This window comes from Phacochoerus africanus, chromosome 8 (assembly GCF_016906955.1).
Source record: "Phacochoerus africanus isolate WHEZ1 chromosome 8, ROS_Pafr_v1, whole genome shotgun sequence".
Taxonomy (NCBI): domain Eukaryota; kingdom Metazoa; phylum Chordata; class Mammalia; order Artiodactyla; family Suidae; genus Phacochoerus; species Phacochoerus africanus.
Window position 1 is genome coordinate 99939496 of NC_062551.1, and position 27558 is coordinate 99967053.

Here is a 27558-nt window from a genome sequence, read left to right on the forward strand (position 1 = left end):
GGTTTGCCAGAATTAAATTTCTCTTGATCGTCCCACGTGAGGAAAAAATCAAGAGTGGTAAATGCCAAACCCGCAGGAGCTGAGATTTGACTTTTATTTCAATGTCCTGTGGGATCTTTCTCTCTCTAGCCAACCTTTGTTTTCCACTGTGCTGGAAAGGGCCTTAAAATCTCTAGTATATTTTAAAGTTTTTCTTTTAATAGCAAGCCATCAATGATTAAGTTGGTTTAGTCCCCAAACCAAGAATTTGCTTTTGGGGAGAAGGCCCGGGGTGTTAGCCTGTGTGTCTCAGACTCCAGACCGGGGCGGGGGTGGGGTGGGGGGTGGGGGGACTCACATCACCTTTATTTGCAAGGAGTCCCAAATGGTAGATTTGTGACATAAAATAACGAACTGGTAAATTTTGCTTCATTGTCATTGGAAACAGAAGTCCGGGTTGACACCAAACTGGCAAAATGTTCGTATATTTCAACTTGAGCTTCGGTGTTTTATTGTTTAAACATTCTGAGAATACTGTTATTTGATGCACAAATAAGATCATTTAGTACCAATTGAAATGATTTTAATTTATAGTAAATAACATGCAGTAGAATGTCTTTAAATGGTGTGGTCCTGGTTGGCAAAATGTTAGTCGTGGGTTTCTTTTGGGGGAAGAGTCAGAAGAATAAAGAACCACTTACTATAAGGAGCTACTGTCAATTGCTAATCACTCAGATGTAAAAGTGGGAAAACAGTTTCATTTATGCTTATTTTTCGAATACACTGATTTCATAACAGACAGGTATATTTGTGTTTTGTGGGTTTTTTTTTTTTTTTTTTGGTGTGTCTTTTTTAAGGCTGCACTCGTGACATATAGAAGTTCCCAGGCTAGGGGCTGAATTGGAGCTGTAGCTATCAGCTTACACCACAGCCACAGCAATGGAGGATCTGAGCCACATCTGAGACCTATATCACAGCTCATGGCAACACCGGATCCTTAACCCACTGATCGGGGCCAGGGATTGAACCTGTGTCCTCATGGATGCTAGTCGGATTTGTTTCCTCTGAGCCACGACCAGGAACTCCCCAGATAGGTATTGTTTTCTGGGAAAAAAAAAATTGAGTTAAGATGAATTTTGCCCCAGCTTGTGAATAGCCACCTGAACATATCTTAGGGGTTGGGATGTGATTACTGTAAATAATTTCAGTTTAAGCTTTCCTCTGTTTTTCCCCCTCTGCTTTCAAGTATGGCCCTAAGTATTCACAGAGAATGTGTCCCTAAAAACATGCTCAGGTGCCAAATGTGGGGAATGAGATGATAACTTGCATCTCAGGAGGGTGATTGTGTCCCGTGGGAAAGAGGGGATGTTTTCACTGGTTTTCTCAAGGCATCCTGTCTTCTGATCCTGCCACCTGGATGACATTGAGGACTCATCTTCCACTGAAGGCCCCTTGGCTGGAGACAGCCGCTGCTCCAGGCCACCGCTCAGGTCACTTAGGACTTCGCCTGAGCAGGACATTCACTCTTGTCATTGTCTGAGCCCCTCTCATTCACGTCATAGTCCACCCAGATCAAACAGCTGGGGACCTCCCGACTGCCTTTGTCCAGGGAGGGGTGAGGTACCTGGCAGAGGAGGTGGGGACAGAGTTACTGATATCCTGAGCTCCGGCTCCTAGCACTTTGCCCAAACTCCTTCTTGGCCTGGGTTCTTGATCTTTTGGTGCCAGTGGACCCCTTCAACAAAGCTCACAGACCTATTCTCAGCATGTTTTTAAATGCATTAGAAATAGGTTATGAAGGAAACTGAATATATTATACTATAATGCTACTCCTGCATGGCTGGTCCCTTCTCATTTTTGAGGCAGCTGCTCAAACATCACCTCCTCAGAGATGGCTTCCCGTCAGCTTGCAGAACAATGACGGGAAGATGGTGGTTTGCAAAAGTGCATTTAACTCACAAGGATCCAACTACACAGTGTGGCAGAAAGAATAGTAAGAGAGAAAAAGAGAAGAAGGGAGGGAGGGAGAGGCTGGGAGGGAAGGGAGGGCTGAGTTGGGGGAGCTGTCTGGTCCAGCCTCCCGTGCAGGGAGCCCCTCCCTTGGAGGAGCTGGAGGTGAGCTCGGGCTCCCTGGCTCCTCCCACCTCTTTCAGGATCCACAGCCCACTGGGCCGTGTGGTTCTTCTCTTTAGAGGTAGATCCTTGTCATCCTTGGTGGCTCTTAAGTGTAAACCAACCACTTCATCTAAAATTTAATCAGGGACACAGCCATTTAAATATATGACAATATAACCATGAAAGTCTAGCTCTGTTGGAGAAAATTTGTATTAATGATATCCACTGTTAATATGAAAATAATATGAAAATTATTTGTTGAGCTCTTTATACATTGTATTTGGCCCTTTAGCCACATCATCTCATTTAATGCTCAAAAATTTCAGGCATTATGTTTCTCATTACACAGACAAAGGTGAAGCCCTTAGTGGACAACTGGTAGACCCGGAATTCAAACTGAGGGCTTTCTGTCTCAGAATCAATCTTTCTGTCTTTCTTTCTTTCTTTCTTTCTTTCTTTCTTTCTTTCTTTCTTTCTTTCTTTCTTTCTTTCTTTCTTTCTTTCTTTCTTTCTTCTTTTCTTTTTTTAGGGTCGAACCTGTGGCATATGGAGGTTCCCAGACTAGGGGTTGAATCAGAGCTGTAGCTTCTGGCGTACACCACAGCAATGCGGGATCTGAGCCGTGTCTGTGACCTACACCACAGTTCATGGCAATGCTGGATCCTTAACCCACTGATCGAGGCCAGGGATCAAACCTGCATCCTTATGGATACTGGTCAGATTTGGTTTCCACTGAACCACGACGGGAACTCCTGTCTCAGAATCTTGTGCTCTTACTTCTTACCCGAAGCCTCTCTTAAACAGACACTAGTGATGCTATTAGAGTTGATGCAAAGCATGTGTCTAGAATGGATGGTTCCATTTTAAGCCAGATTCCTCCAGGTTAGATACTAATAAGGCCACATGAAACAGGACTTACTGTTTTGAAAGAATTTCACGAGATGTAGATGCATGCCCTTGCTGGTGTTACAACACAAAATTCGACTTAGGAAATTTTCAAGATTTTAGTAGCTTTATTCAGTGATTCATGCATAGGGCAGCATCCCATCCGGCAGATAGAAAGGAGCTCTGAAGAGCTGCACAAAAGGAAGACTTACAGGCACGAGGGAACGGGAACAAGGAACAATGCTGGGACAAAGGACAGATTGATTATTGCAAGGTCGCTTTCCTTGTTGGGAATGGGAGGGGCCTATCTGACAGATTACCCAATTGATGCTGATCAGGAGATGCTAAATTTAAAATTTCGTTTCTGAGAGCCGACAAAAACTGTAGTTAAGACTTGGTTTGCAGAGTTCCCGTCGTGGCTCAGTGGTTAATGAATCTGACTAGGAACCTCGAGGTTGCGGGTTTGATCCCTGGCCTTGCTTAGTGGGTTAAGGATCCGGCATTGCCGTGAGCTGTGGTGTGGGTGGCAGATGTGGCTCGGATCCCACATTGCTGTGGCATAGGCTGATGGCTACAGCTCCAATTAGACCCCTAGCCTGGGAACCTCCATTTGCCATGGGAGCAGCCCTAGAAAAGGCAAAAAGACAAAAAAAATTATAATAATAAGACTTGGTTTGCTGATGAGGGGCTTGGCATGGGCAACTCCATTTGGGGCTGGTTGTCTTGCTTTTCACACTGGGGAGTAGGCAAGAGTCAAGGAATTTTTTATGATCATTAAATGTGATTATGTGGCTAAAGGACCAGATACAACGTATAAAGGTCGGGGATGGGAAGCAAGGCTAACTTCTGAGGCTTGGCTTATGATCAAGTTTGTACGAAACATCATTTGTCTCTCTTTCACTCCTCTTTGGAGGAGTAGAAGTTCTGAATAAGCAAAGAAAAGAAGGCCACTTTCTATTTCTAGTTGATTCTTTTATCCAAGAATGTCAAAGAATTTCCCAATGAATTCTCTTTACTGTTCTGTGCATTAAATGGTGAAAAGCTTTTCTTATTTTCTAAATAATGAGACAAAGAATGGTGGACAAATTTACCTGATAGTCTGTTAAAGAAAATTCTAGAATTACAGTATCTTGGGAAGGACTCAAAGAGATGCCCATTTAAAAGTTGGGGAGTGGAGTTCCCGTTGTGGCCCAGGGGAAATGAATCTGACTAGTATCCATGAGAATATGGGTTCGATCCCTGGCCTCACTCAGTGGGTTAAGGATCTGGCATAGCTGTGAACTGTGGTGTAGGTCTCAGATGTGGCTCGGATCCTGAGTCGCTGTGGCTATGGTGTAGGCCAGCAGCTGCAGCTCCAATTTGACTCCTAGCCTGAGAACTTCCATATAACTCATGTGTACCCCCTGCCCAAAAAAAAGCAAAAAAAAAAAAAAGTTGAGGAAATGGGTGCTCTGAGTGATTGACTTGCCCAAAGATATAGTTAGTGGTGGAACCAGGATGAGGGTCTAGACTTAGGCTCCCAGTTCTGTGCACTTGCTGGTAACTCAGGAGTTGGAGAGAACATTCTTTCAAGCCTTTATTCGTTCTCTCATTCAGGCTTTATGGGGCAGGCATACGTGGGCCAGATGCTGACTTAGAGCCAGCAGGATATGGTTCTGCCCTGGAGGAACTTGAGTATTTATCAAGAGTTGTTTATATTTTTGGAGAATGAGAGTGAGAGAGAGGAACTGGGGGGGGACAGGGAGACCATTTCCATCCAGCTGAGTTCAGGAAAGATCTGGGCTCAGCTTGAAGGATGAGTTGGGCATGAGCGCATATGTAAAAGGTGCAGAGAGGGGAGCTCTTCAGGGGTTTCAGACCTGTTCTCCTCCAGCAAAATGCCCTCAGGTATCTGGGTTTCGCCTAACTGAATACCCTCTTTCCAGATTCTCTCCTCTGATCTATTCACAATATTGCTGGATTTTTAGTATTTTACTTATCAGAATCTGTGAGCAGATGTGTCTCTCCCTCCAGATTGTGAGGGTCTCAGGGTCAAGAACAGCCCGACTTATTTATTTTGCTGTTCTAGGGAAGTGCCAGGTCTAGTACCTTGCACCTAAGAGATTCTCATTATACATTTATTAGACTTAAACAGTTTCACTTGCTTTTTCTGATTCATATGCATAGGTTACTAAATATGAATTCACACATCCTTCTAAAATTCATGTCATTAGCACATGCATGAACTAATGTTTTTAATGAGATATTCTCTGATTGCAATCCTTGGATAGTATTGTCCTGGAATAGTATTAAATGCTTCCAGGATTTTTCACTGAATAATGCCGAATAATATTTCACTGAATAAGACTTCACAAATGTTTGTAACTGTTTTTGGCACTGTTTTTATTGTTCAATTAGGCAGCTATTGTGTTTCAAAGAGTGTGCTGGCAAACAGAATAGCTTATTTCTTTTTTTTTTTCATTTTTAAAAAAGTTTTATTGAAGCACAGTTGATTTACAAGGTTGTGATAATTTCTGCTGTGCAACAAAGTGATTTAGTTATACATGTACACACGTCCTTTTTTTTTTCTGAGATTCTTTTCCCACATAGCTTATCACAGAATATTGGGTAGAGTTCCTTGTGCTATACACAGGACCCTGTTGGCCAATCATTCAATGTACCCAGTGTGCACATGCCAATCCCAAACCCCCAGTCCCCCCCACCCCCTACCTGTCCCCTTTGGTAACCATAAGTTTTTCAAAGTCTGTGAGTCTCTTTCTGTTCCGCAAATACTTTCATTTGTATCCTTCATTTATTTTATTTATTTATTTAATAATAATAATTATTATTATTATTATTTGCTTTTTAGGGCCACACCCACGGCATATGGAGGTTCCCAGGCTAGGGGTCCAGTCGGAGATGTAGCTGCCGGCCTACACCACGGCTCACAACAATGCTGGATCCTTAACCCACTGAGTGAGGCCAGGGATCAAACCCGAAATCTCATGGTTCCTAGTCGGATTTGTTTCTGCTGTGCCACAATGGGAACTCCTGTATTCTTTTTTTAGATTCCACATATAAGTGATAGCACATGATGTTTGTCTTTCAGGGTAGTTTATATCTAATGCCAGCCTTCTCTTATCAATATATAGATGTTTATGTGGCTAAATGGGTGACGGTACAGGAATGAGAGCTGGATATCTGAAGAACAAATTGGATTTGAATCTTTAAAAAAAAAAATCACACATTTCTCAACTCAGAAACTTAATTTCCAGTTTTTCCAGTTTTCTCCATAGATTGAATAAGTCGCTTTGTCAATTTTTCCAAACAAAACCTCCAACACAAGAAGCCCCTTTCTTTATTCAATAATATGAAATTTTCACAATCTTTTATTTCATGTTGGGAAAAAAAAATGATCTGAACACATTTTCCCAGATCCTTTAACTTAGAATTGCAAATCATTTTCTTTTCAGAATATCACAATGACTCTGAGTAGAGATTAGGCAAATGTCACATTTTCTAGAACCCCAACATGTTTTTTTTTCCCCCCAAAAAAGGAAAAAACACTCTTTAGAAAAAACTCATACTTCTCTTATATACAAAATGCCTTCAGGCCACAAACCGTTGGGCTCAAATCATTTGAGAAATATTGATAAGTTGTCGTGGTGAGCCTTGGGTCTTGGGGCTTGTTAGCATATTAGACACAATATTTTAAGTGAATTTTTTTTCCCCTGGGGGAAACCCCAGAGATCTCTCAAAAGGAATTATTCCGCCATGGGAAGTCTCTCAGCTGCAAGCTGTGCTGCCCGCATATAGTAGCTTTGTTTGTCCTCAGCTTCATGGCAAATGTCATTTAATAGTCATAAGGGAGTTTCCAGCAGATGAAAGTGGTCCTGAAATGCATTTGGGAAGGCCCAGTGGACCGAGACTGTGAAGAAAGGGGATTTAAAAAAAAAAAAGAGAAACTATTGGTGAGTGAGAAGGAATTTATTTCATGCTCAAATGAGTTCAGAATCATGAAGTCTTTAGCTATTGGTTAAATACAGGGATGGAAAAATGATTCCATTGTGTGTCCTGAATGGGGAAAGAGGTTCATATCACAGCAACACCAGCTAAAGTCAATAATGTCTCTCGGAGTTACTGCCGTGGCTCAGTGGAAATGAATTTGACTAGCATCCGTGAGGACTCGGGTTTGAGCCCTGGCCTCGATCAGTGGGATAAGGATCCGGGTTTGCCGTGAGCTGTGGTTGGGTCGCAGACCAGGCTGTGGTGTAGGCCAGTGGCTACAGCTCCGATTTGACCCCTAGCCTGGGAACTTCCATATGCTGTGAGTTCGCCCCTAAAAAGACAAAAAAAAAATTTTATATATATATATATATAGTCTCTCAACAAAAACCTACCATTGTCTCATTGTCTCATATACGAAGGGCATGGCTCAATGATGGGAAACCGTGTCACCTAGGCCTGTTGTCCTTGTTCCTCGTTCCACCTTTGCTTTTTATGCGTAAGATCAAACTTTTGTTCCTGGCAGGTGTGTGATCCCACCACCCTTTCGCACCCTCTGATTCCCTATTTCTTCTCCTGCCTGAAGCTCCCGTTCGTTGCCCTTTGTCGGAAATAGTGCAGTGGCCTTTGAAATGATTCCGCACCCCGAGGAATTTTTGAAAATTCTTTTTCAGACCTGCTTCCTCGGGTACCTCTTTCCAGCTTTCTTTCATCTTTTAGCAGATGTGGTGCTAGGCAACCGAGAATAATAATGACTCTGTAACTGTGACGTGAGAGCAGATGTAATAGGTAAGGGATCAGTGTTAGGAAATGGGTTTTTCCTTCGCACATGAGCTTATGTGAGAGGAAAGACTTCGTGAAAGGCAACGGGTATATATATTTGACATTTATTAGCTCGAGGTGTTTCTACGTAGCCATGCTAATGAAGGAATTTGTCTTTTTTTTTTTTTTAATTGAAAATCTCTTGAGAATACCAGCAAGGCGAGGAAGTGGGGAAGTTCTTTAAAATCTGTCTAGTGAAAGAACTATGTGATATGGATTGCTACAATTGGGACATTATTCATCAAAATTATGCTATGTTGATGCTCACAAGGTTTAAGCTTCTTTTTCTCAGTGACTCAGAGCCTAGGCTCCTGACCTCCGCCCCCTCCATCCCCGCTCCCTCCACCCGAGCCCCCCCCACAAGGCCCTTGCAGGTCAGGATGGGGGGAGCTCTGGGCAGGAAGTGGGCATTTCTCTTGATGTCCAGCAGCTGAAGGGGGAGAAAAAAAGAGAAAGTGGGAACATTTTGAAAGTTAACCAGTAAGGTATTTGCTGATAGAGAAATGCATTGTTAAATTAGTTCCTGTGACCTTTTTCCTTCTCCTCGCTTGGCTAATCAGTCTGTGGGAAGGGAAATGGATAAAGTTGATTGTACTGTAAATCTAAATGCATATACGTGAGCCGAGCCAGAAAAACACAGGGTCAGCTATTTGGATGTAACACCCCGGTTTACAGCCACATCGTATTTTAAATCATTAGCTCATAAGATACATTCAAACCGGATTACTAGAATATTATGATCATAAAGACGGAGAAAATTAATATTTACCTCAGTGCCATAGAGAGTAAGTATCAGCTCACTCTCCCATGTAAGTACCACTCCCAAGAATTACATGTCACTTCATGAACTAGACTGTTGCATAACAGGTAAGTATCTATCTACTGGTGGATAAAGATAATGATTTGGGGAACTGCACAATTGACCATAGACATGCATCTGTTTTTCCATAAAGTCTATTTAATTAAAAAAAAAAATCTCTTTACACAGATATGATAAAAAATGACCAACTTTAAGTTAAAAATGAAAATATATATATTATACTAAACCTAGAATATGATGTGAGTCTGTGTTTCAAAATTAAGAGTAATAGTCTAGAATACAATACGCGATAACTGTTTTCTATTGAGAGCCTGAGGGTCTATTGGTTTGAATAGGGTCATTAGGATAGAAGACTAATAGGATAGAATATTAATAGGTAGCTACTACTAAATGTGGAAAGTCTTTGGAAGACTACAAAGTAAGTCATATTTTTAATAGATGCCTGTTGAGTTTTTTTTTTTAATATAACAACTATTCTAAAAATAATCACTTTGGGGAGTTCTCCAGTGGTGTAGTGGGTTAAGGATCCCAAATTGTCATTGCTGTGGCTTGATTGCTGCTGTGGTATGGGTTTGATACTGGGCCCTGGAACTTCTGCATGCTGTGGGCACAGCCAAAATTTTTTTTATTTTATAATTTAATTATTCAAATATTTATAATAGAAACGGCCCTTGAAACTATTAAGCAGTACCTAAAAAATAAAAATTAAAGACATGAATTCCTTCTAGGCTACTAAAATTACATTGTGCTTTTTTAATTTCACTGGAAAAGATGTATTTCAGACATAATATTGACTCTATGTTTATTTTAAAGAAAAGTTGATCTTCTGTGGTCTTTGACTCGAGTTTTGGTAAATTAGAGGAACCTGCTTAGCTGGGACCCTTCCTCCCAACACTCAGTTCACAATATCCATTCATGCAGAAAACCCTTCTGCATTGTGTGCATCATGCTTTCTAGAATTTTATAGACTTTTCACTGCTATTATCCTCTTTTACCAAGATAAAGTCAAACCTCTAAAGAAGCTACGAGAGTTATTGTTCTCCCTCTCATCCAAAAATTGCTTTCTGAAGAGTTTGGACCAGCTGCTTAAAGATAAAAATCACTGGAGACAAAGAGACTATAGAAAGGCAAAGATTAATACTGGGTTGAGGAGAATTTGGAAAATGGGATCTTTGTGTTCTGAAGTTTTATTCACCAAGGAAAACAGACAATAAGAAAAGCAAAGAGAAAGAAAAAAATTCTAGATAAGTAGGAAAGACCTGGTGGGTACTAGCAGAGGCACCTGGAACAGGTAGGCACAGGAAGGATATCCTCCTTGAAAGGTGTGTGAATTTCATTGGCACATATGTACTTAGGATCCTCTAAACTTTGTCTTAAAACGTATTTCCTCAAAAATTCTATTATGGAAATTTTCCATCAGGAACGTGGAAAGAATTGTACAGTGAACATCTAGGCCCCTCACTAGATTCTGCAATGAACATGTACTCTGCTCTCTTCCTCACCTGTCTTTCCGCATGCCTGTCTCTACCTGTCAATCCAGCTTCTTGTTTGATGCATTTCCAAGGGAGTTAAAGACCTAAGTACACTTGGCTCCTAAACTGTTCAGCATTTACATCAATATTTTATGACCCTTTTATAATTTTCTGAGGTCAGATCTACATGGAGTGGAACACACACATCTACCCAAACTTTATGCATTCTGTGATTTTTCCACATCTGCATGTGCCTGTGAATCCAAAGCTTTATCAAGACCTAGAACAGTGCCCAACCCCTGAAAGGCCTTTCATGTTCCTTCACAGTCAGTCCCCACCCCATGCAGCTGCTGTTCATGGTTCTTCCTGTAGATGAGTTTTGCTTGTCCTAGAATTCATGTGAAATGAAACTCACAGACTGCTTTTCTGTAGGCTCCCTCTACTCAGCACGTGGACTTAACGTCTCTCTTTTTTTTCATTGAAGTATAGTTGATTTACAGTATTTCAGGTGTATAGCAAAGTGATTCACTTATATATACATACACACACACATATATACACACACATACATACCTATATATTCTTTTTCAGATTCTTTTCCATTATAGGTTATTATAAGATATTGAGTAGAGTTCTCTATGCTATATAGTGGGTCCTTGTTGTTTATCTCTTTTATATATAGTAGTGTGTATCCGTTACCCCCAAACTCTTGATTTATTCCCCCATTTCCCCTTTGGTAACCCTAAGTTTGCTATCTCTTTCTGATTCACCTGGGAAGTAAGAAGAAATCTGACCTTTAAGTTTCAAGTGGCTGAGCTGATCTGGTGACTTCTGACTTTCAGGGCTGTTCCCTGCCATTCTCAACCTTGCCAGCAATGCTCACATCAGCACCAATGCCACCTGTGGGGAGAAGGGGCCAGAGACCTTCTGCAAGCTGGTGGAGCACGTACCTGGGCGGGCCATGCGCAACGCCCAGTGCCGGGTCTGCGACGGCCACAGCCCCAACCTCAAAGGCAAGTGCTCCCCCCACCCCCCACTTTTCGGAAGCCATTGTGGGAATGTACACCCTCTGAAACGATTGCTGGAAAATTGTTAGGAAGCCATAACCCTGTGTTCTCCTCATTGCTATTCAATTCCACTAGCATTACAGTTTAGAAGTTAAAAAAAACAAAAACAAAAAAACCTTAAAGCAGAAGCTAAGAGGATTGCGTTTTTGTTTTCTTTCAACAGAGCGCCATCCAATATCAAATGCCATCGATGGCACCAATAACTGGTGGCAAAGTCCCAGTATTCAGAATGGAAGAGAATACCACTGGGTCACGATCACTCTGGACCTGAGACAGGTGAGTGAGGCCAGAACCACTGCAGGGTGCCTGTGGGCTGCTACGTTGCAGTCTCTTGAGCTTCAGGAAATCTGCTTGTTTCTTAAAATGTTTATTTTCTCATCTCACTGTTTTTCCACCTGGTGAATTTAAGTGATACATGGAAGTTGTGTATGGTACCGTTTCTTGTCACGTTTATCGCACCCAGGCATCCTTGGGAAGATGAGCAGAATTGTTTCCACGTGGTTTGATGTTCTTAGAAGCTGTGGTCACCCATCCGTCCAGGACACCATGTCAGGCAGTACCCAGGTGTCCACACACACAACTGCGGGTGGGGTGGGGGCACAAGAAACCTGCATTCCCTGCCTTTCAAGGTTATTATCATGCTGTTATCACTGTGCAGTTATGACAAAAGGGCTCTACATAAACAATAAATTTTGGAAACAAAAGGAGATAGTGTTAAACCACTCGACCTTGCTCCATCCCCTCCTGTGGTCTTGGAGGGGCCCGCGTAGCTGGGTTGTCCAGCATGTGAGCAAGCTTTCAGCACGAGCTGGGAAAGGTAGGGTTTACCTGGCTCAGACCCCACTTTCTTTGCTTCAAGACCATGTAGGAGAATGAAGAGAAACAAGAGATGGGTCCTGGTTCCCCCAACCTGTCTGGAAAAGGGCAGCAAAAGGAAAGAAATCTGAGTAGAAGGAATGAAAAACAGAGATAGCAGCTATTGTCTTTTTTTTATTTTTTTTATTTTTTTATTTTTATTTTTTTTTGCTTTTTAGGGCCATAGCAGTGGCACATGAGGGTCCCAGGCTAGGGGGTCTAATCAGAGCTACAGCTGCCGGCCTACACCACAGCCACAGCAATGCAGGATCCAAGGTGTGTCTACGACCTACACCACAGCTCATGGCAATGTCGGATCCCTGACCCACGAACCCTCAACCTCATGGTTTCTAGTCAGATTCGTTTCTGCCGAGCCACAACGGGAACTCCTTTTAATTAATTAATTAATTTTATTGTCAAATTTCTGATTTCAGCTTTCCAGAAAATCTGTCTTGTGACGTTCTTGTGTTCATTCCAATTCTCTCGGATTCGAACGCATCAATATCATGTGAAGTATTGGTTAAAAGAGAGAGGTAGTTTAAGTGTGCACTGTAAGGTTGAAGTAGGAATCTTGGAGATTTAATGATAAATAATCACAATTCTTTGAATAAGCGACCTTTAAAAATATGCAGGATTTTAAGTTGAAAACAAGACAACGCTGTGTGTCTTCACGTAATAGGAACTTTTGATCTCTAATCGTGACAGTGATGAAAGTGGTAAAACGTGAAGCTCAGGAGACCTTTTCCAAGCTTAGGTTCATAGTATCATTAAGTCAAATTATACTTCCAGGCATTTTCAGCCACACCTCCTGAATTTATATGTCACGCCTTCATATTTTCAAATCCACCTAAAGGAGAAGAGAAAAAACCCCTTTTGCCCTGGCTCTTGTTTTGTTTTTTTTCCTTTCTTTTTTGGCTGCACTCACGGCATCTGGAAGTTCCTAGGATTGAACCCACGCTGCCTCAGAGACAACACTGGATTCCTAACCTGCTGCACTACAGCGGGAACTCCTGCCCTGGAGTTTTCGTTTTTGTTTCGATGTAAGGATGCTTCTGAAGGAGATGTTGGTTTTCTCATCACCTTGTCAACGTATTGTCCTTCTTTAAGGGAAAAAGTACTTTTTCATCATTAGAAATGTGGTCCTGGGGGTTCCCATTGTGGCACACTGGTTAACGCATCTGACTAGGAACAATGAGGTTGGGTTAAGGATCCAGCATTACTGTGAGCTGTGATGTAGGTCCAAGATACGGCTTGGATCCCACGTTGCTGTGGCTGTGGTGTAGGCCAGCAGCTATAGCTCCCATTAGACCCCTAGCCTGGGAACTTCCGTATGCTATGGGAGCGGCCCTAGAAAAAGACAAAAAAAAAAAAGAAAGAAACGTGGTCCTACGTGAGCCTGTCCAAACTGATAGCTGGACATTTTATGCAGAGACTTCAAACCCGTGTTTGATTGTTGTTTATCTTGCATTTTGTAATCCTGACTTTTCCAAACAGGACAGCTTTTGCCTTAAATTGGACTGAGTCAGCCTGAGGAATTCCAAGGCCTCAGTTTTAGGTCTTTCAGGCATAATCAAACACAGGCACAAACACAGAGTTTTAGCTAATTTCTTGTGTTTTTAGATAAGTTTCTAAATTAAGATGATTTTAAATAACAAAATACTCAGAATTTTCTTTACCTTTTGCACAATGGAAATTTTCTACTGTGATTTCAGTTTTAAAAAAGTGAAATAGGGTCACGTCTAAGCAAACTTTTTTCAGATATATTTATTTATGGAGACTTTTTGTTATGAAAAGTACATATACCCATCCCAGAGATTCAGGGATTTTTTAAATATTTGCCACCTTTGTTTCATCTTGCAAAGCCTTTCTAGGTGAATTGTAGTCATGGTGACATTGTACCAATACAGTATTTTTTGTATCTTCAGAAAATAGGGCATTTGTTCTAAATAGGCACCATGCCATTAGCTGACAAAACCAACAGTAATTTCCCAGTAACACTTTCTCCATCCATATCCAGAGGTCCCAATTTAGCCAGCAATGCCTTTTATAGCTTTTCTTTTTCTTTTTCAACCTGGGATCAATAATGAACACTCATTGCATTTGATGACTGCGCTTTTTAAATCTCTTCTCATTTGAATTGTCCTCTACTTACTGTTTTTAAAATGATATTCCATTTAAATATATATATATATATATATATATATATATATATATATATATAGGGAGTTCCCATTGTGGCACAGTGGAAATGAATCTGACTAGTGATTATTGGGTTTCAGGTTCTATCCCTGGCCTCGCTCAGTGGGTTAAAGATCTGTGTTGCCGTAAGCTATGGTGTAGGTCACAGACTTGGCTTGGATCTGGCATTGCTGTGGCTGTGACATAGGCCAGCGGCTATAGTTTCAATTCGATCCCTAGCCTGGGAAAATCCATGTGCCATGGGTGTGTCCCTAAAAAAAGCAAAAAAAAAAAGTCAAAGCATTTTTTTGTTTGTTTTAGTTTGACTACCTTTGATTTCTTTGAGGTTTATTTTATCTATTTATTTTCTGTTTTGGCTGCCCCAAGGAGTACAGAGTTCCCCTGGCCAGGGGTCAGATCCAAGCCTCAGTTGCAACCTACGCCTCAGCTGCAAAGCCGGATCCTTAACCCACTGTGTGGGGCAGAGGATCGAACCTGCATCCTGGGGCTGCAGAGACACAGCTGATATCTTTGTGCAACATTGGGAACTCCTGATATTCCACTTTTGAATAGCTGAGGCCTGTTGTCTTATAGAACATCCCATACTCTGGATTTGTCAGGTGGTGTCATCATGGTTTTGTTAACATGTTCCTTTATGCCCTCTATTTCCCATAAACTAAACTCAGCTCTGAAGACTTGATTACATTCCTGTTAGGTGTTTTTGGCCAGAACACCGGTGGTGATCCTGGCCGCTCTGTCGCATGGGGGGCTGGCCGTTCCATTAGGAATGAGGCTGTATTTGGATCCTGCTAAGGTATTGAAGGCCGGATCGCTCCCTGCCTCCTGGGCCTCCCACATCGCATCCTGTGTCCTGGGTTGCACCGACACTCAGCTCTAGAATGTGGTCCCACCTTCTGATGACTTTTCTGTCATCCAAGTCTGTGTGTTTTCCTGTCAGGCCAGCCATTCACCAGCTGCCAGCTACCTTCTAGATGGTACCCCCGTGGGGTCTGCTGCTTCTTCTTCCTTCCCTGTTAACGTTGATGGAAACTTGTCTTTTGCCCAAACATCGGCTGAGTTGAGGCCCTGGGTGAATGATCACACTGGGAATCAGTGCTTTTATCTTCACACTTGCCTTCTTCTTCCTTTTTTTTTTTTTTTTGGTTCACAACCTGATTAAAAAATGACAATCAACTAATAACCCTTCAACTGCTTTGTTTCACTCCTGTAAAAATGTAAACTCTGGAGTACCAATTTCTAAAGTAAAATTAGACAGACCTTAATGAGAGCAGGAGTCCTACCTTCATATTATAAATATGTTCCCTAATGAATATGCCAGATCCCGGGGTTTTCTGACCTAATCACACAGCTTCATTCTGTGTTTGCAAATGCCAAAGATATTGATCCCATTCTTGATTCTCTGGTTAATGACAGCTATAGAAATTATGGCATTTTTAGCCTCTCTGTATAATGTTTGGTTACCTGAAAGATAAACTCGAGAAAAGATAAAAAGCAGTGTTATCAGAAAGTCCACAAGTGTTGTGTGATTTGCAGTAAGATTTAACCACAAAGTGTTTGCTTTGGTAACATATTACAAGAAGAGTGATTAGATTTATTTCTTTACTTCTTTAAAATAATGCCTGCTATTCATTTCTAACATTGATTCAAAATATTTTAGAATTTATACTGTTAGATATTTAGCTTAAAAAGAAAACCGTATGTGGGAATTGAATGAAGGTGGTACTTTTGTTTCAAGAAAAGTGACTCTGAAGAGTCACCATAACAAATATAAAACTAACATATACCTGGGTAGTGTCAGTCATAAACTATTGCTCACTCTCAAGTGACTGAAGAGTTTATTCTCTAGTGTTAAATCACTGACACGAGCCGGGGATCTCTTGCGATAAGTTAAAAATTTAAAGTAATTATTCTGAAGGAGTGAGCACGTACACTTGATAGATCTTGAATTTTATGTTTGTCAACATTCTTTCAGTTGTTAACTTTATTAAGCTGTATGTAATTCTATTAAATACATTAAAATTTCCTATGGTAGAGTTTCTCAATTAAAGAACTCAAGGATTTCCAGTTTGAGAGACTCTGCTTTAAGAGGCCAGGCAGATTAAAAGATGCTCAATGTCTTTCATCATCATAGAAAAGAAAATCCAATAATGAGGTACCACTTCCCACCTGTTAACATGGCTGTTACCAAAACCACACCAATTTTAAAGGGCCATATCTAGTACTGGTGACATATACATGGTTATAACCAAAACCACACCAGTTTTAAAGGGCCATATCTAGTACTGGTTAAACAGTGTTGGAGAACTGGAGAGAGAGTGCCTGGCTAATGCAGAGCAATGACCACCTAGGAGGAACCCATGGGGGGAGAGAGGAGGGCCCCCTGTCTCCGAGCCGGGTGAGGAAGCTTACTTGGGGAGTTCTGGAAAGCCAGAGACTGGGGTCAGCTGCTGCTGGGCCAAGGGCACTGACAGGAATGAAAAGTAGACAGAAGGGAGCACTCCCTCCTCAGCTTCCTCACCTCCCTCCTCCATCCTCCCTGCCTCCCTCTCCAGCCTCCCTGCCTCCCTTCTCAGCCTCCCTCTCCAGCCTCCCTGCCTCCCTTCTCAGCCTCCCTCCTCAGCCTCCCTGCCTCCCTCCCCAGCCTCCCTGCCTCCCAGTAGTGCCTGCAGACCTGGAGAAGCAAAGTATAGCAGGTCAATTTGCAGTTGCTTTGCAACCGGCAGTGATACCACGGTCTCAATAGGTGATCACTTGTGCCCAGGCAGTGACATGCACACAGATGTGCAGCCTTGGACTCCTGGGTCAGAACTGTGTTATGCGGTGCTCCGCCAGATCCTCAATATGCTTATATCCAACTTTAGATAAACTTTCAAATGCAAGATTCGGAATCCTCAAGTGAAGTCGTGGACTACCATTTAATCCGTGGACAGACTGCGTGTCCTGGGAGCTCAGCTGAGAGGCTGCCATAGGTGTCACTTTGTGACTTTAAGAAGGGCAGTGGTGGAGGAAAAGTGGACGCAGTTCCTATAGGAATCTATATAGAGATATAGATTATTTATAGTATGTGTGGTATATAACCTATATAGTATATAGAATTTAGTATTATAGAATTTAGAAGAATATAAAATTTAGTAATATAGTATGTAGAATATAAATTATCTATGTGTGGTATATAACCTATATAGTTATCTATGTGTGGTATATAACCTATATAGTATATAGAATTTAGTATTATAGAATTTAGAAGAATATAAAATTTAGTAATATAGTATGTAGAATATAAATTATCTATATAGGGAGTTCCCGTCGTGGCTCAGTGGTTAATGAATCCAACTAGGAACCATGGGGTTTCAGGTTTGATCCCTGGCCTCGCCCACTGGGTTAAGGAGCCAGCGTTGCCGTGAGCTGTGGTGTAGGTCGCAGATGCCACTTGGATCTGGAATTGCTGTGGCTCTGGCATAGACTGGCAGCAACAGCTCCGATTAGACCCCTAGCCTGGGAACCTCCATATGCTGCAGGAGTGGCCCAAGAAAAAGGCAAAAACAAAACAAAACAAAACAAATTATCTATATAGCATACAGAATCTACATATGTATATGAATACTCAACCTATATATCATATACTACGTATATGTGTATGTATATAAACCTATACCTATGTAGATACATATATAATATGTATATTATATTATACATAACATTATTATATTTAATGTTAATTTAATTTAATTTAATGTTAAACATAATTATGTAATTAAATTTTATGTTGATATACTATTATATATTATATTATATATATGTAATATATATGTTGTAGAACACTGTTATAATATTATATAATAATGTTATATATTTTCTGTTATATGTGTTGTATATTATGTATAACATATGTTGTATAATATAATACGTTATATATATGTAACATATATATATATATATAATATATATATCTACATAGGTATAGGTTTTAGGCTCTTTAGTAATTTTTCTCACCCATACTGCTTCATCCCAGCAGCGTGGAGTAGGCGTGGTCCCCTCTTTGGAGGTAAGGAGACAGCGCAGAGTGGTCCACTGGCTTGCCCTGAGTCATGTGGCTTATGTGCTGCGTCTGGGGCTGGACGCCCCAGCTTCTGGTGCCTTCCACACCCTCCACACTGTCTCATCTCCTTTGTTCCTGGTCTCCTATCATCGTTTCCCTTTCTGTGATGATTTCACAGGGAGACCAACAGGGTGTCTTACCATCTCCCTCTGATTCGAGAGTGTCTGGGTTCTCCCTCGACCCCTGTTCTTCTTTCCACTCAGCGGGATCTGGATGCTCCCTAACAGATGTTTTTTTGGCCAAGAAGCAGGACCGTGAATCAGGGTTTCATAGTCTCCTTTAGCAAATGTTTACACCGGGGCAAAGTTTTCACTGGGCGTGGTCAGGTTTGTGAGTAGCAATGTGTTATGTTCCTTGAGAAGACAAACTAGGTTTTGTAAAAACAGAAACGTTTTCTATGGTGTAGAAAATCAAGGCTGCTTTCTGAAGCAGTCTTTTATACTCTGTGTAGGTTTAATTAGGAAGTAGCACTTTGTTGTGGGAACATAATCACAGAAGGGCCTTTGTTTTGTGCAAACCTCGAGACAAGAGCTGCTTGTTTGCTGGGTTTTATAAAACCTCATTAATTTAGTCTTCTGCTGTTTTTTTTTTTTTCCGCAAAAAATTTCTGAAGAGCCGGATTGAGGTTTATGATTGTATCATCCAATGTGAAATGTTTGCTAGACATATTGACAGGATAAATGAGAAAAGAAAAGGCAGATTTCACATTCTTAAGGCAGAAAATCTTGAAAGGTTTTTAGAACAAGGGTTGCATGTAAATTGGAGCTTCTCCTTACAAATGTCTTGGCTATTTGCTAAAAGAGGTCAGGCAGAAATTTTTCCTGGAAACCCTGTAGAAATGACCATGACTCTGTTCTTGCATTTTTTCAAAATGACTTTGTTTCAGTTTTCAATTAGCTCATACTGGCCTCAACCGATTTCAAATATTAATTTTCTTTAATTTATTTGGCAAAATGAATAGATTGGAAGAAATCTTAAGCCTTTCATTAAGTAAGGGCTTAATAAGCCAGCCACACAAATTCTTGTCCTTCAGACAATTTTTATCTTTTCCATTCTGTTCTCCTTGAAGCTGCTATTCTCAGAGATATGTCTGTCTTCTGTTTTTACATTTCTATTATCTCATTTTGTTTTCTTCCACACACTTTCTCTTCCAGTTATCTATTGCTGTGTAAGAAACCACTGCAACTTTACCGCTTAGAACAACACTTATTTTATATCTTTCTGGGTTTGTTTCTGTGGGTCAAGATTTCAGGAAGGGCTTGAATGTGAGTGGCTACAGCCCATGGAGGAGAATGGCTGGGGGAGGACTCTGGGCAGCTGGGGAGGGGATCTGGGCAGCTGGGAAGGGGGTCTGGGCAGCTGGGGAGGGGGTCTGGGCAGCTGGGGAGGGGGTCTGAAGAGCTGAAGGAGGGGGTCTGGGCAGCTGGGGAGGGGGTCTGGGCAGCTGGGGGAGGGGGTCTGGGCAGCTGGGGAGGGGTCTGGACAGCTGGGCCAGGGGCACTGGGGCAGCTGGGGGCTGGCCAAGGCTCTCCCTACATGTGGTCTCGGGGCGTCTCTCTGTGGCCTGTCCTTGGGGGCTAGTAGCCTCCTCTTGGCCTGGCAGCACACAGGGCTGTTCAGGACTCAGGCACCAATGTCCCACAGAGAGAGGCGGAGGCCGCATTCCCTTCAAGACCTGGCCCCCAGCGTCACTCGGCATCGTCCTCTGTGCTCTGTGGACCTCAGTCTCTGACCTTGGCAGAGAATCAAGAGGAGGAAACGTGAGGCAACCCCAGCCAGTTGGGAACTGGGATAAAGACTTTGGGACTTGGCTGAAACCCTCACCGCCTGACACTTCTGGGAAGAGGCTTCTCGCTGCTGGTCCCCCCAGAGTGTACCTTTCAGCAGCCTTTATCCTCAGGTGATGTAAAGAGCTAGAGGGCCAAGTGGAGAGTCAAGTGCTGTGCCTGAAGTTGCTCCACGTTAATGATGAGTGAGCTGAATACGTGAAGGTAATCAGGCCATGAGTGGAGCTTCCTTTCCTGACAGGGTTCATTTTCAAGCTCTAGCCTGAGTGTATCATCAGTGGTGATTTGCCAAAGAGTCAAGCATAACCGTTTTTCCAGCTGGTTTTACCGAACCATCCCCCTTCCTTCTCTTTCCGTTTTAATAGGCAAAGTATTGGCTGTGCTGTTCATGTCGCTTACTTTCCAGGGCTTCTTAGATTGGCCTTGGGAGGATTCTGGGAAATGAGTGAAGAAAGAGTTTTGCAGGACTCTGTCAAAATATACTTTTTATATCTCCAACTGTTTTGGCTGCAAAATAAAGCTTTTTGTATATTTATGGAAAGAAAGAGAGGTCTGTTCTGGAATTATTATTTCTTCCTGTTATATGAAAGCTAAAAGAAGATGTTTTAATTTCTGAAGAAATATTTCTTTGAAAAATACATTTTGGAGTCCATTCTAGTGTTTGCTTTTTTATTTTTAATTTTTATTTTTTTGCTTTTTATTTAGCCATGTATTCAGATTATGACATCTAACATCTTCATCTTTAAGAAGGAAGCTGTTACAAATTTTTAAAAAGCAGCTCCTGAATACTTCTGCTCTACCTCAGAAGTATCTTCAGTCATGTCACCACCTGGGCCTCCTTTCATTCTCAAACCCTAACAGTCTGGGGCTCTGACTTTGCATTTTGTGAAGGATCATCATGCCTTACCTGGGCCTGCTGTGAACCTGGCAGAAGTAGGATCATGGGAAGATGGGATTTCTTTTTTTTTTTTTTCTTTTTTCCATTATAGCTGGTTTATAGTGTTTTGCCAGTTTTCTACTGCACAGCATGGTGACCCAGTCACACAAGCATGCATACATTCTTTTTCTCATATTATCATGCTCCATCACAGGTGACTAGATGTAGTTCCCAGTGCTCTACAGCAGGATCTCATTGCTTATCCATTCCAAAGGCAAGAGTTTGCATCTATTAACCACAGATGCCCAGTCCATCCCACTCCCTCCCCCTCAGCAACCACAAGTCTGTTCTCCAAGTCCATGAGTTTCTTTTCTATGGAAAGGCTCATTTGTGCTGTATATTAGATTCCAGATATAAGTGATATCATATAGTATTTTTCTTTCTCTTTCTGACTTACTTCACTTAGTATGAGAGTCTCTAGTTCCATCCATGTTGCAGCAAATGGCATTATTCTGTTCTTTTTATGGCTGAGTAGTATCCATTGTGTATATATACCACATCTTCTTGGTCCGTTCATCAGTCAGTGGACATTTAGGTTGTTTCCATGTCTTGGCTATTGTGAATAGTGCTGCAATGAACATGCAGGTGCATGTGTCTTTTTCAAGGAAAATTTTGTCCAGATATATGCCCAAGAGGGGATTGCTGGGTCATATGATTGTTCTATATTTAGTTTTGTAAGGTACCTCCATACTGTTTTCCATAGTGGTTGTACCAATTTACATTTGAAGGGTAGGATTTCATACATGCTTTTCGAGCTGCTGGCTTGCCCTCCAGAAGGCTTCCCCAGAGTTGGTCCCTACTCACCTTCAGTTGAGAAATCTTCATCCCCCACAGGAAGTTGAGACTTTGTACCATGCGTGTTTGTCTCCCTATTTGCATGTCTTTTTTGTTATTGTAGTAAATATACATAACATAAAGTGTACCGTGTGAACCGTTTCTAGGTGTACAGCTCAGTGACATTAAGTACACTGGCATTGCTGTGCACCCATCACCACTAATCATCTCCTGAACTTTCATCATCCCAACTGAACTTGGTACCCATTAGACACCCACTCCCCATCCTCCCTCCCCTCCCCAGTCCTAGCTGTCCACAAATCTAATTTTGGTCTCTATAAATTTGACTGTTCTAGATGACATGTATAAGTGGAATCATACAGTAATTTTGTCTTTTTGTATCTGGCTTATTTTATGCAGCTTAATGTCCTCCAGGTTTCTCCATGTTGTAGGATGTATCAGAACTTAATTCCTTTTTAAGGTTGAATAATATTTCATTGTATTCCAGAGTTTGTTTATCCAGTTATCACTGATAGATATTTGGTTTGTTCACATCTTTTGGGCCACTGGACTTGTGCTACAATAGACATTGGTTTATAGCCATTTGTTTGAGTCCCTGTTTTTTTTGTTTTTTTGTTTTTTTTTCAATGCTTGTAGGTATATACCCAGAAGTGGAGTTGCTGGATCATATTGTAATTCTCTGTTTCATTTTTTGAGAAACCACCATCTTGTTTTTCATAGTGACTGCACCATTTTAAATTCCCACCACACCTTTTAAAATAAACAAAAGTCTCCCTGCATAAGACTCTTATTTAGAGATTCTTTTTTAATTTTTTTTAATTTTTAAATCATTTATTTATATATTTTTTTCTACTGTACAGCATGGTGAGCCAGTTACACATACATGTATACTTTCTTTTTTCTCACATTACATGTTCCATCATAAGTGACTAGACAGAGTTCCCAGGGCTACACAGCAGGATCCCATTGTTAATCCATCCTGAAGGCTACATTCTGCATCTATTTACCCCAGGCTCCCAGTCCCTCCCACTCCCTCCCCTTCCCCCTTGTCAACCACAAGTCTAGTCTCCAAGTCCATGATTTTCTTTTCTTTGGAAAGGTTTCTTTGTGCCATATATTAGATTCCAGATATAAGTGATATCATATGGTATTTGTCTTTCTCTTTCTGACTTACTTCACTCAGGATGAGAGTTTCTAGTTCCATCCATGTTGTTGCAAATGGCATTATGTCGTTCTTTTTTATGGCTGAGTAGTATTCCATTGTGTATATATACCACTTCTTCCTAATCCAATCATCTGTCGATGGACATTTGGGTTGTTTCCATGTCTTGGCTATTGTGAATAGTGCTGCAATGAACATGCAGGTGCATGTGTTTTTTTTTTTTTTAAGCTTTTTTTTTTAGGGCTGCACCCATGGCATATGGAGGTTCCCAGGCTAGGGGTCGAATTGGAGCTGTAGCTTCTGCCCCACACTGTAGCTTACGGCAACGCCAGATCCTTAACCCACTGAGCAAGGCCTCATGGACCTTAGTCAGATCCATTTCCACTGCGCCACAACAGGAACTCCTAAAAAAAGTCTTTAAACATGATGATTTGCTAGTTAGGTGTCTGACAAATGGTAAGATGCTCAATGAGGTTAGAGGTACTGATGTCAGACAGGATATAGACCAAGTCTTCCCACACTGAGTGATATCTCGCAAAAACAAAACAAGAGATGCTTTCCAGTCTCTCTAGGGTTCAAGCTATAAGCGATTTAGCTAGATTTGGTGACCGGAGGAAAGAAACACATAATCGCTGTGTCTAGGTGTTGTAAATGTGTAACTAACAGGTTAATATTTGATAGGGTTAGTCAAGTACAGATGTGCACAGCTTTTCTAGGCAGTGTTTCCAGTTGGATTTGTGAGGCTTCATGACTACGAACCCCTTTTACTTTCCTAGGGTGCGAGGCAGGATTTTCTCCCCATGAGGGGTGAGAAGAGGGGTGTAAGGATGTTCGCTCCTAATTATTGCTGGACCTGCTGGGCGCCATGGGGATGAGGGGTGGTCGTGAAAAGAAGCTGAGTTTTCAAAGTCATCAGCCAAACATTCTCCGTGCGGAGGAAAGAAGGGGGGGGTGGGCCCCATGGGAGAGAGGAGGGGGGTCTAGCTTTCCTGGGGTGGAGAGGGGGTCTGGCCAAAGCCGGAAGGTCCTGCTGGGCCTCTGCATTTTCTTTCTCGCTCACACTGGACCTTTTGGAAAACTCCTTGAGACCCACTGGCTTTTTCTCTACTTTAGTCTTGGTCTTTACTGTGTCAGCACCACCATCCCTTCTGATCTCCTGCCACTGGCTTCTAATTTCATGATTCTTCATCCCTGGTGACCGTGACTCACTGGTTGAGGGTCCTCTAATGGTCTGTAAGTTAACACGGCCTAAAGAGCCGCGCCCTGTCCAGTCCCCTCCCATCTCCACACTCAAGCCAACCAGGCCTCCTGCCGTGTCACACGCTCTGTGCTGTGACCCTGCAGGGTCCCATCGCTCTGTCCCTCGGCATCTTTCCTCCCCTTACCTAAACCTCACCCACTTGGTCTCCCGCTTACTCTCCCCCGCTTTCCAAAAACACTTCAGAGAAACCTGTCCCCTGCACCCCACCCCCCCAGACTCTGCTGGCCTCCCCAGTCACCGTGAACACCTGTAGTTCCCTCTGCTATCCTTCTCCTGAGAGATCTGATCCACCTGTCCTCCCCTTAGGGCATCCAGTCCGCGCCATCCGTGTGCTCCACTTTATCGCTGCAGACACTCACTCAGTGTTTACTGCATGAACCTTAAGTAAAAAAGTGTTAAGGGGCGTCCCTCGCTCCCAGGCTCCTTTGTCCCTGATGGTAGGTCTCTGAAAGTAACATCTCTGAGTTAGTAATGAGCCTTTTGGCAAATAATCACTTCCGTATTCTTTCTTTTTTCTTTTTACAACCTGTGCACCTGTGGCATGTGGAATTTCCAGGGCTAGGGGTCAAATCAGAGGTGCAGGTGAGGCCTATGCTGCAACCATAGCGACACCAGATACTTAACCCACTGAGGGAGGCCAGGGATCGAACCCACATCTTCACCGACACTTCGTTGGGTTCTTAACCCGGTAAGCCACAATGGGAACTCTTTTTTTTTTTTTTTCTTTTTTGGTCTGTTGCATTTGCAAGTTCCAGGCCAGGAATCAAATCTGAGCCACAGCTGTGATCAGAGTCACTGAAGTCAGGTCCTTAACCACTGCGCCACAGCAGGAATTCCCTCTTTATTCTTGAGTAATAAAGGTTGGTTCCAATGAGATTTTGAATTTTATTTTCTAATGATGTCCTAAGAAATAAAGCTTACACAGCACAGATTGACCTGCTTTCTAGGGATAATTGAGCAATATTCCTTATCAAATAGACTTAACTCTTTTTTAAAATGTAACTTGGCTGTTAATTCTCTTTTTCCTGTGAAAAGGTCACTCCTAGCAGGTAAGAAAAAGTATTCCTCCCTTCTCTGTTTAGTCACGGCCATGGGGGCAGGTAAGTGTGTGAATTCCCAGCCGGGGATCCTGTGTGAAATCCAGGCCCTGGCAGGTTATGTACAGAGAGCCCCTGAGCTTCCTGTGGAGAGGGGACCCTAGGCTTCCGGGAGCACATCCGAAACTGACCCCTGATACTGGAAAAATGAGGCTCCGTGTGGTTTTCTTATCTCTGGGCCTAAGGTGGATTCAATATATTAAAGTTTGAGGCCCTCAGGAAAATTCCTGCCTGGATTCCTGGGTAGAAAGTGGCGTTTAGTGTATGTGTGCTTTGTTTATGTGGTGCTGTTTATGCGCATTCCAGGGATCACTAACAAAGGCCTCTGGGTGGAAAACCCCCATGAAAGTGGATTTGAAAGTGGCCGTATCAGCTGCAGGTTTAGCCAGACCTCAGGGACTCTGCATTTAGTGAAAGCCCTGTGTCATCAATTTGTGTTCAGCCAACCTTATATGGAGAGAAAAGGCAGCTTAGTCAACCATGCAGAAAAGGGCAAAAGAGGAGTTCCCATCATCGTGCAGCGGAAACGAATCTGACTAGCATCCATGAGGACGCAGGTTTGATCCCTGGCCTCTCTCAGTGGATTAAGGATCCCGTGTTGCTGTGAGCTGTGGTGTAGGTCGCAGATGTGGCTCGGATCCTGTGTTGCTGTGGCTGTGGCGTAGGCCAGTGGCTATATGATTAGACCCTTAGCCTGGGAACCTCCATATGCCATGGGTGTGGCACTAAAAAGACAAAAAAACAAAAACAAAGACAAAAAAAACCAAAAAGGCAAAAGAAATATGAGGGATTTCACTGGGGGGAAGATTTTAAATTTTATACAGTAGCAGAGAATCCCTCACTTTTCCTATATTGAAGGTTTGTCAACACACCTGTTTGTCAAGATACCCAGGCCTGTTTGTTAACACACAGCTGGTGAATTGGACCAGCTTGTGTTCATTTGCTGGGGATGCCATGGCATATACCTAAGACCTGGGAACTTAAACCCCAGAGATTTATTAGCAAACAGTTCTGGAAGCTGGAATCCAAGATGCAGGCACTGGCAGTGCTGACTGCTTCTGAGGCCTCTCTGTCTGGCTGGCAAATGGCCATCTTCTGCCTTTGACCTCTCAGGCTTGGTCCGTATATGTCTCTGTCCTAATCTCCTCTTCTTAAAAAGACACCAGTCAGATGGGATTAGGGCCCACCCCTATGCCTCACTTGATCTTGATTATCTCCTTACAGACCCTATTTCCAGATATAGTCCCATTCTGGGGTACCAAGGGGTTAGGATTGGAGCATATGAACTTGGGGACACACAGTGCAGCCAATAACGAGACTTAGGTGAAAACAAATTGCAATTCAAGGCTTCACGGCATCCTCTTCCTCTTTTGCGTATTACATCTCACAGTCCCTTCCTTAATTTGTTTCCTAGTCTCTAATCTGGGGACCCAGTGAACTGAGAGGTTAGGAGAACAGTGCCCAGCTTCAGGCTGAGGGCCTTGATCACGATAAACAATTTCTCCCAGAAGAGCTCATTCTGAAGTGTTCCCCACTGTGGTTGTTTTTCTGCTGGGATCTTTTTGTCACCCGTGACTACGTTTTCCATCTCAAAGCTGACCGGGGTTTTTGATGGAAGTGCAAGAAGATGGTATTGACATAATTGCTGCTGGTTCAGACTGGGTTGGTACCACCACGTGCTCGGCTGAGGGTTTCATTCTCTTTCCTTGCCATCTGTAGAAGTGTGATTTACATATTGGTACTTTGGGGTCCTGGGAAGGTTATGTAATCTTTCTTTGCTGTGGTTTCCTCATCTGTAAAGTACGGAAAGAAACGATGACTATTTCATAAGAAGAACGTAGTTGGAAGAGTTTGCTGAGCTCATGATTCTAATAAAACACTTAGCATTGTCCCTGCCTCAGCGAGTGCTGCATAGCCTCATTTTTTATTTTATTTATTTATTTATTTATTTATTCTTTTTTTTTTTTGTCTTTTTGCCATTTCTTGGGCCGCTCCCGAGGCATTTGGAGGTTCCCAGGCGAGGGGTCTAATTGGAGCTGTAGCCACGGGCCTACACCAGAGCCACAGCAACGTGGGATCCGAGCCGCGTCTGTGACCTACACCACAGCTCACAGCAACGCTGGACCCTTAACCCACTGAGCAAGGCCAGGGATCAAACCCGCAACCTCATGGTTCCTAGTCAGATTAGTTAAGTATTGAGCCATGACGGGAACTCCAGTTTT

The 27558-nt window shown here is 42.4% G+C and overlaps 1 protein-coding gene across 1 annotated transcript in view; it reads left to right on the forward strand.

The window, feature by feature from the left end:
- Positions 1-27558, forward strand: part of LAMA1 (laminin subunit alpha 1) — a 137531-nt gene that overhangs the window by 14217 nt on the left and 95756 nt on the right. Inside the window, exons 2-3 of the mRNA XM_047793750.1 lie at positions 10920-11090; positions 11308-11420. Coding sequence (XP_047649706.1) covers positions 10920-11090; positions 11308-11420 — 284 coding nt within the window. The remainder of the gene's footprint in view (positions 1-10919; positions 11091-11307; positions 11421-27558) is intronic.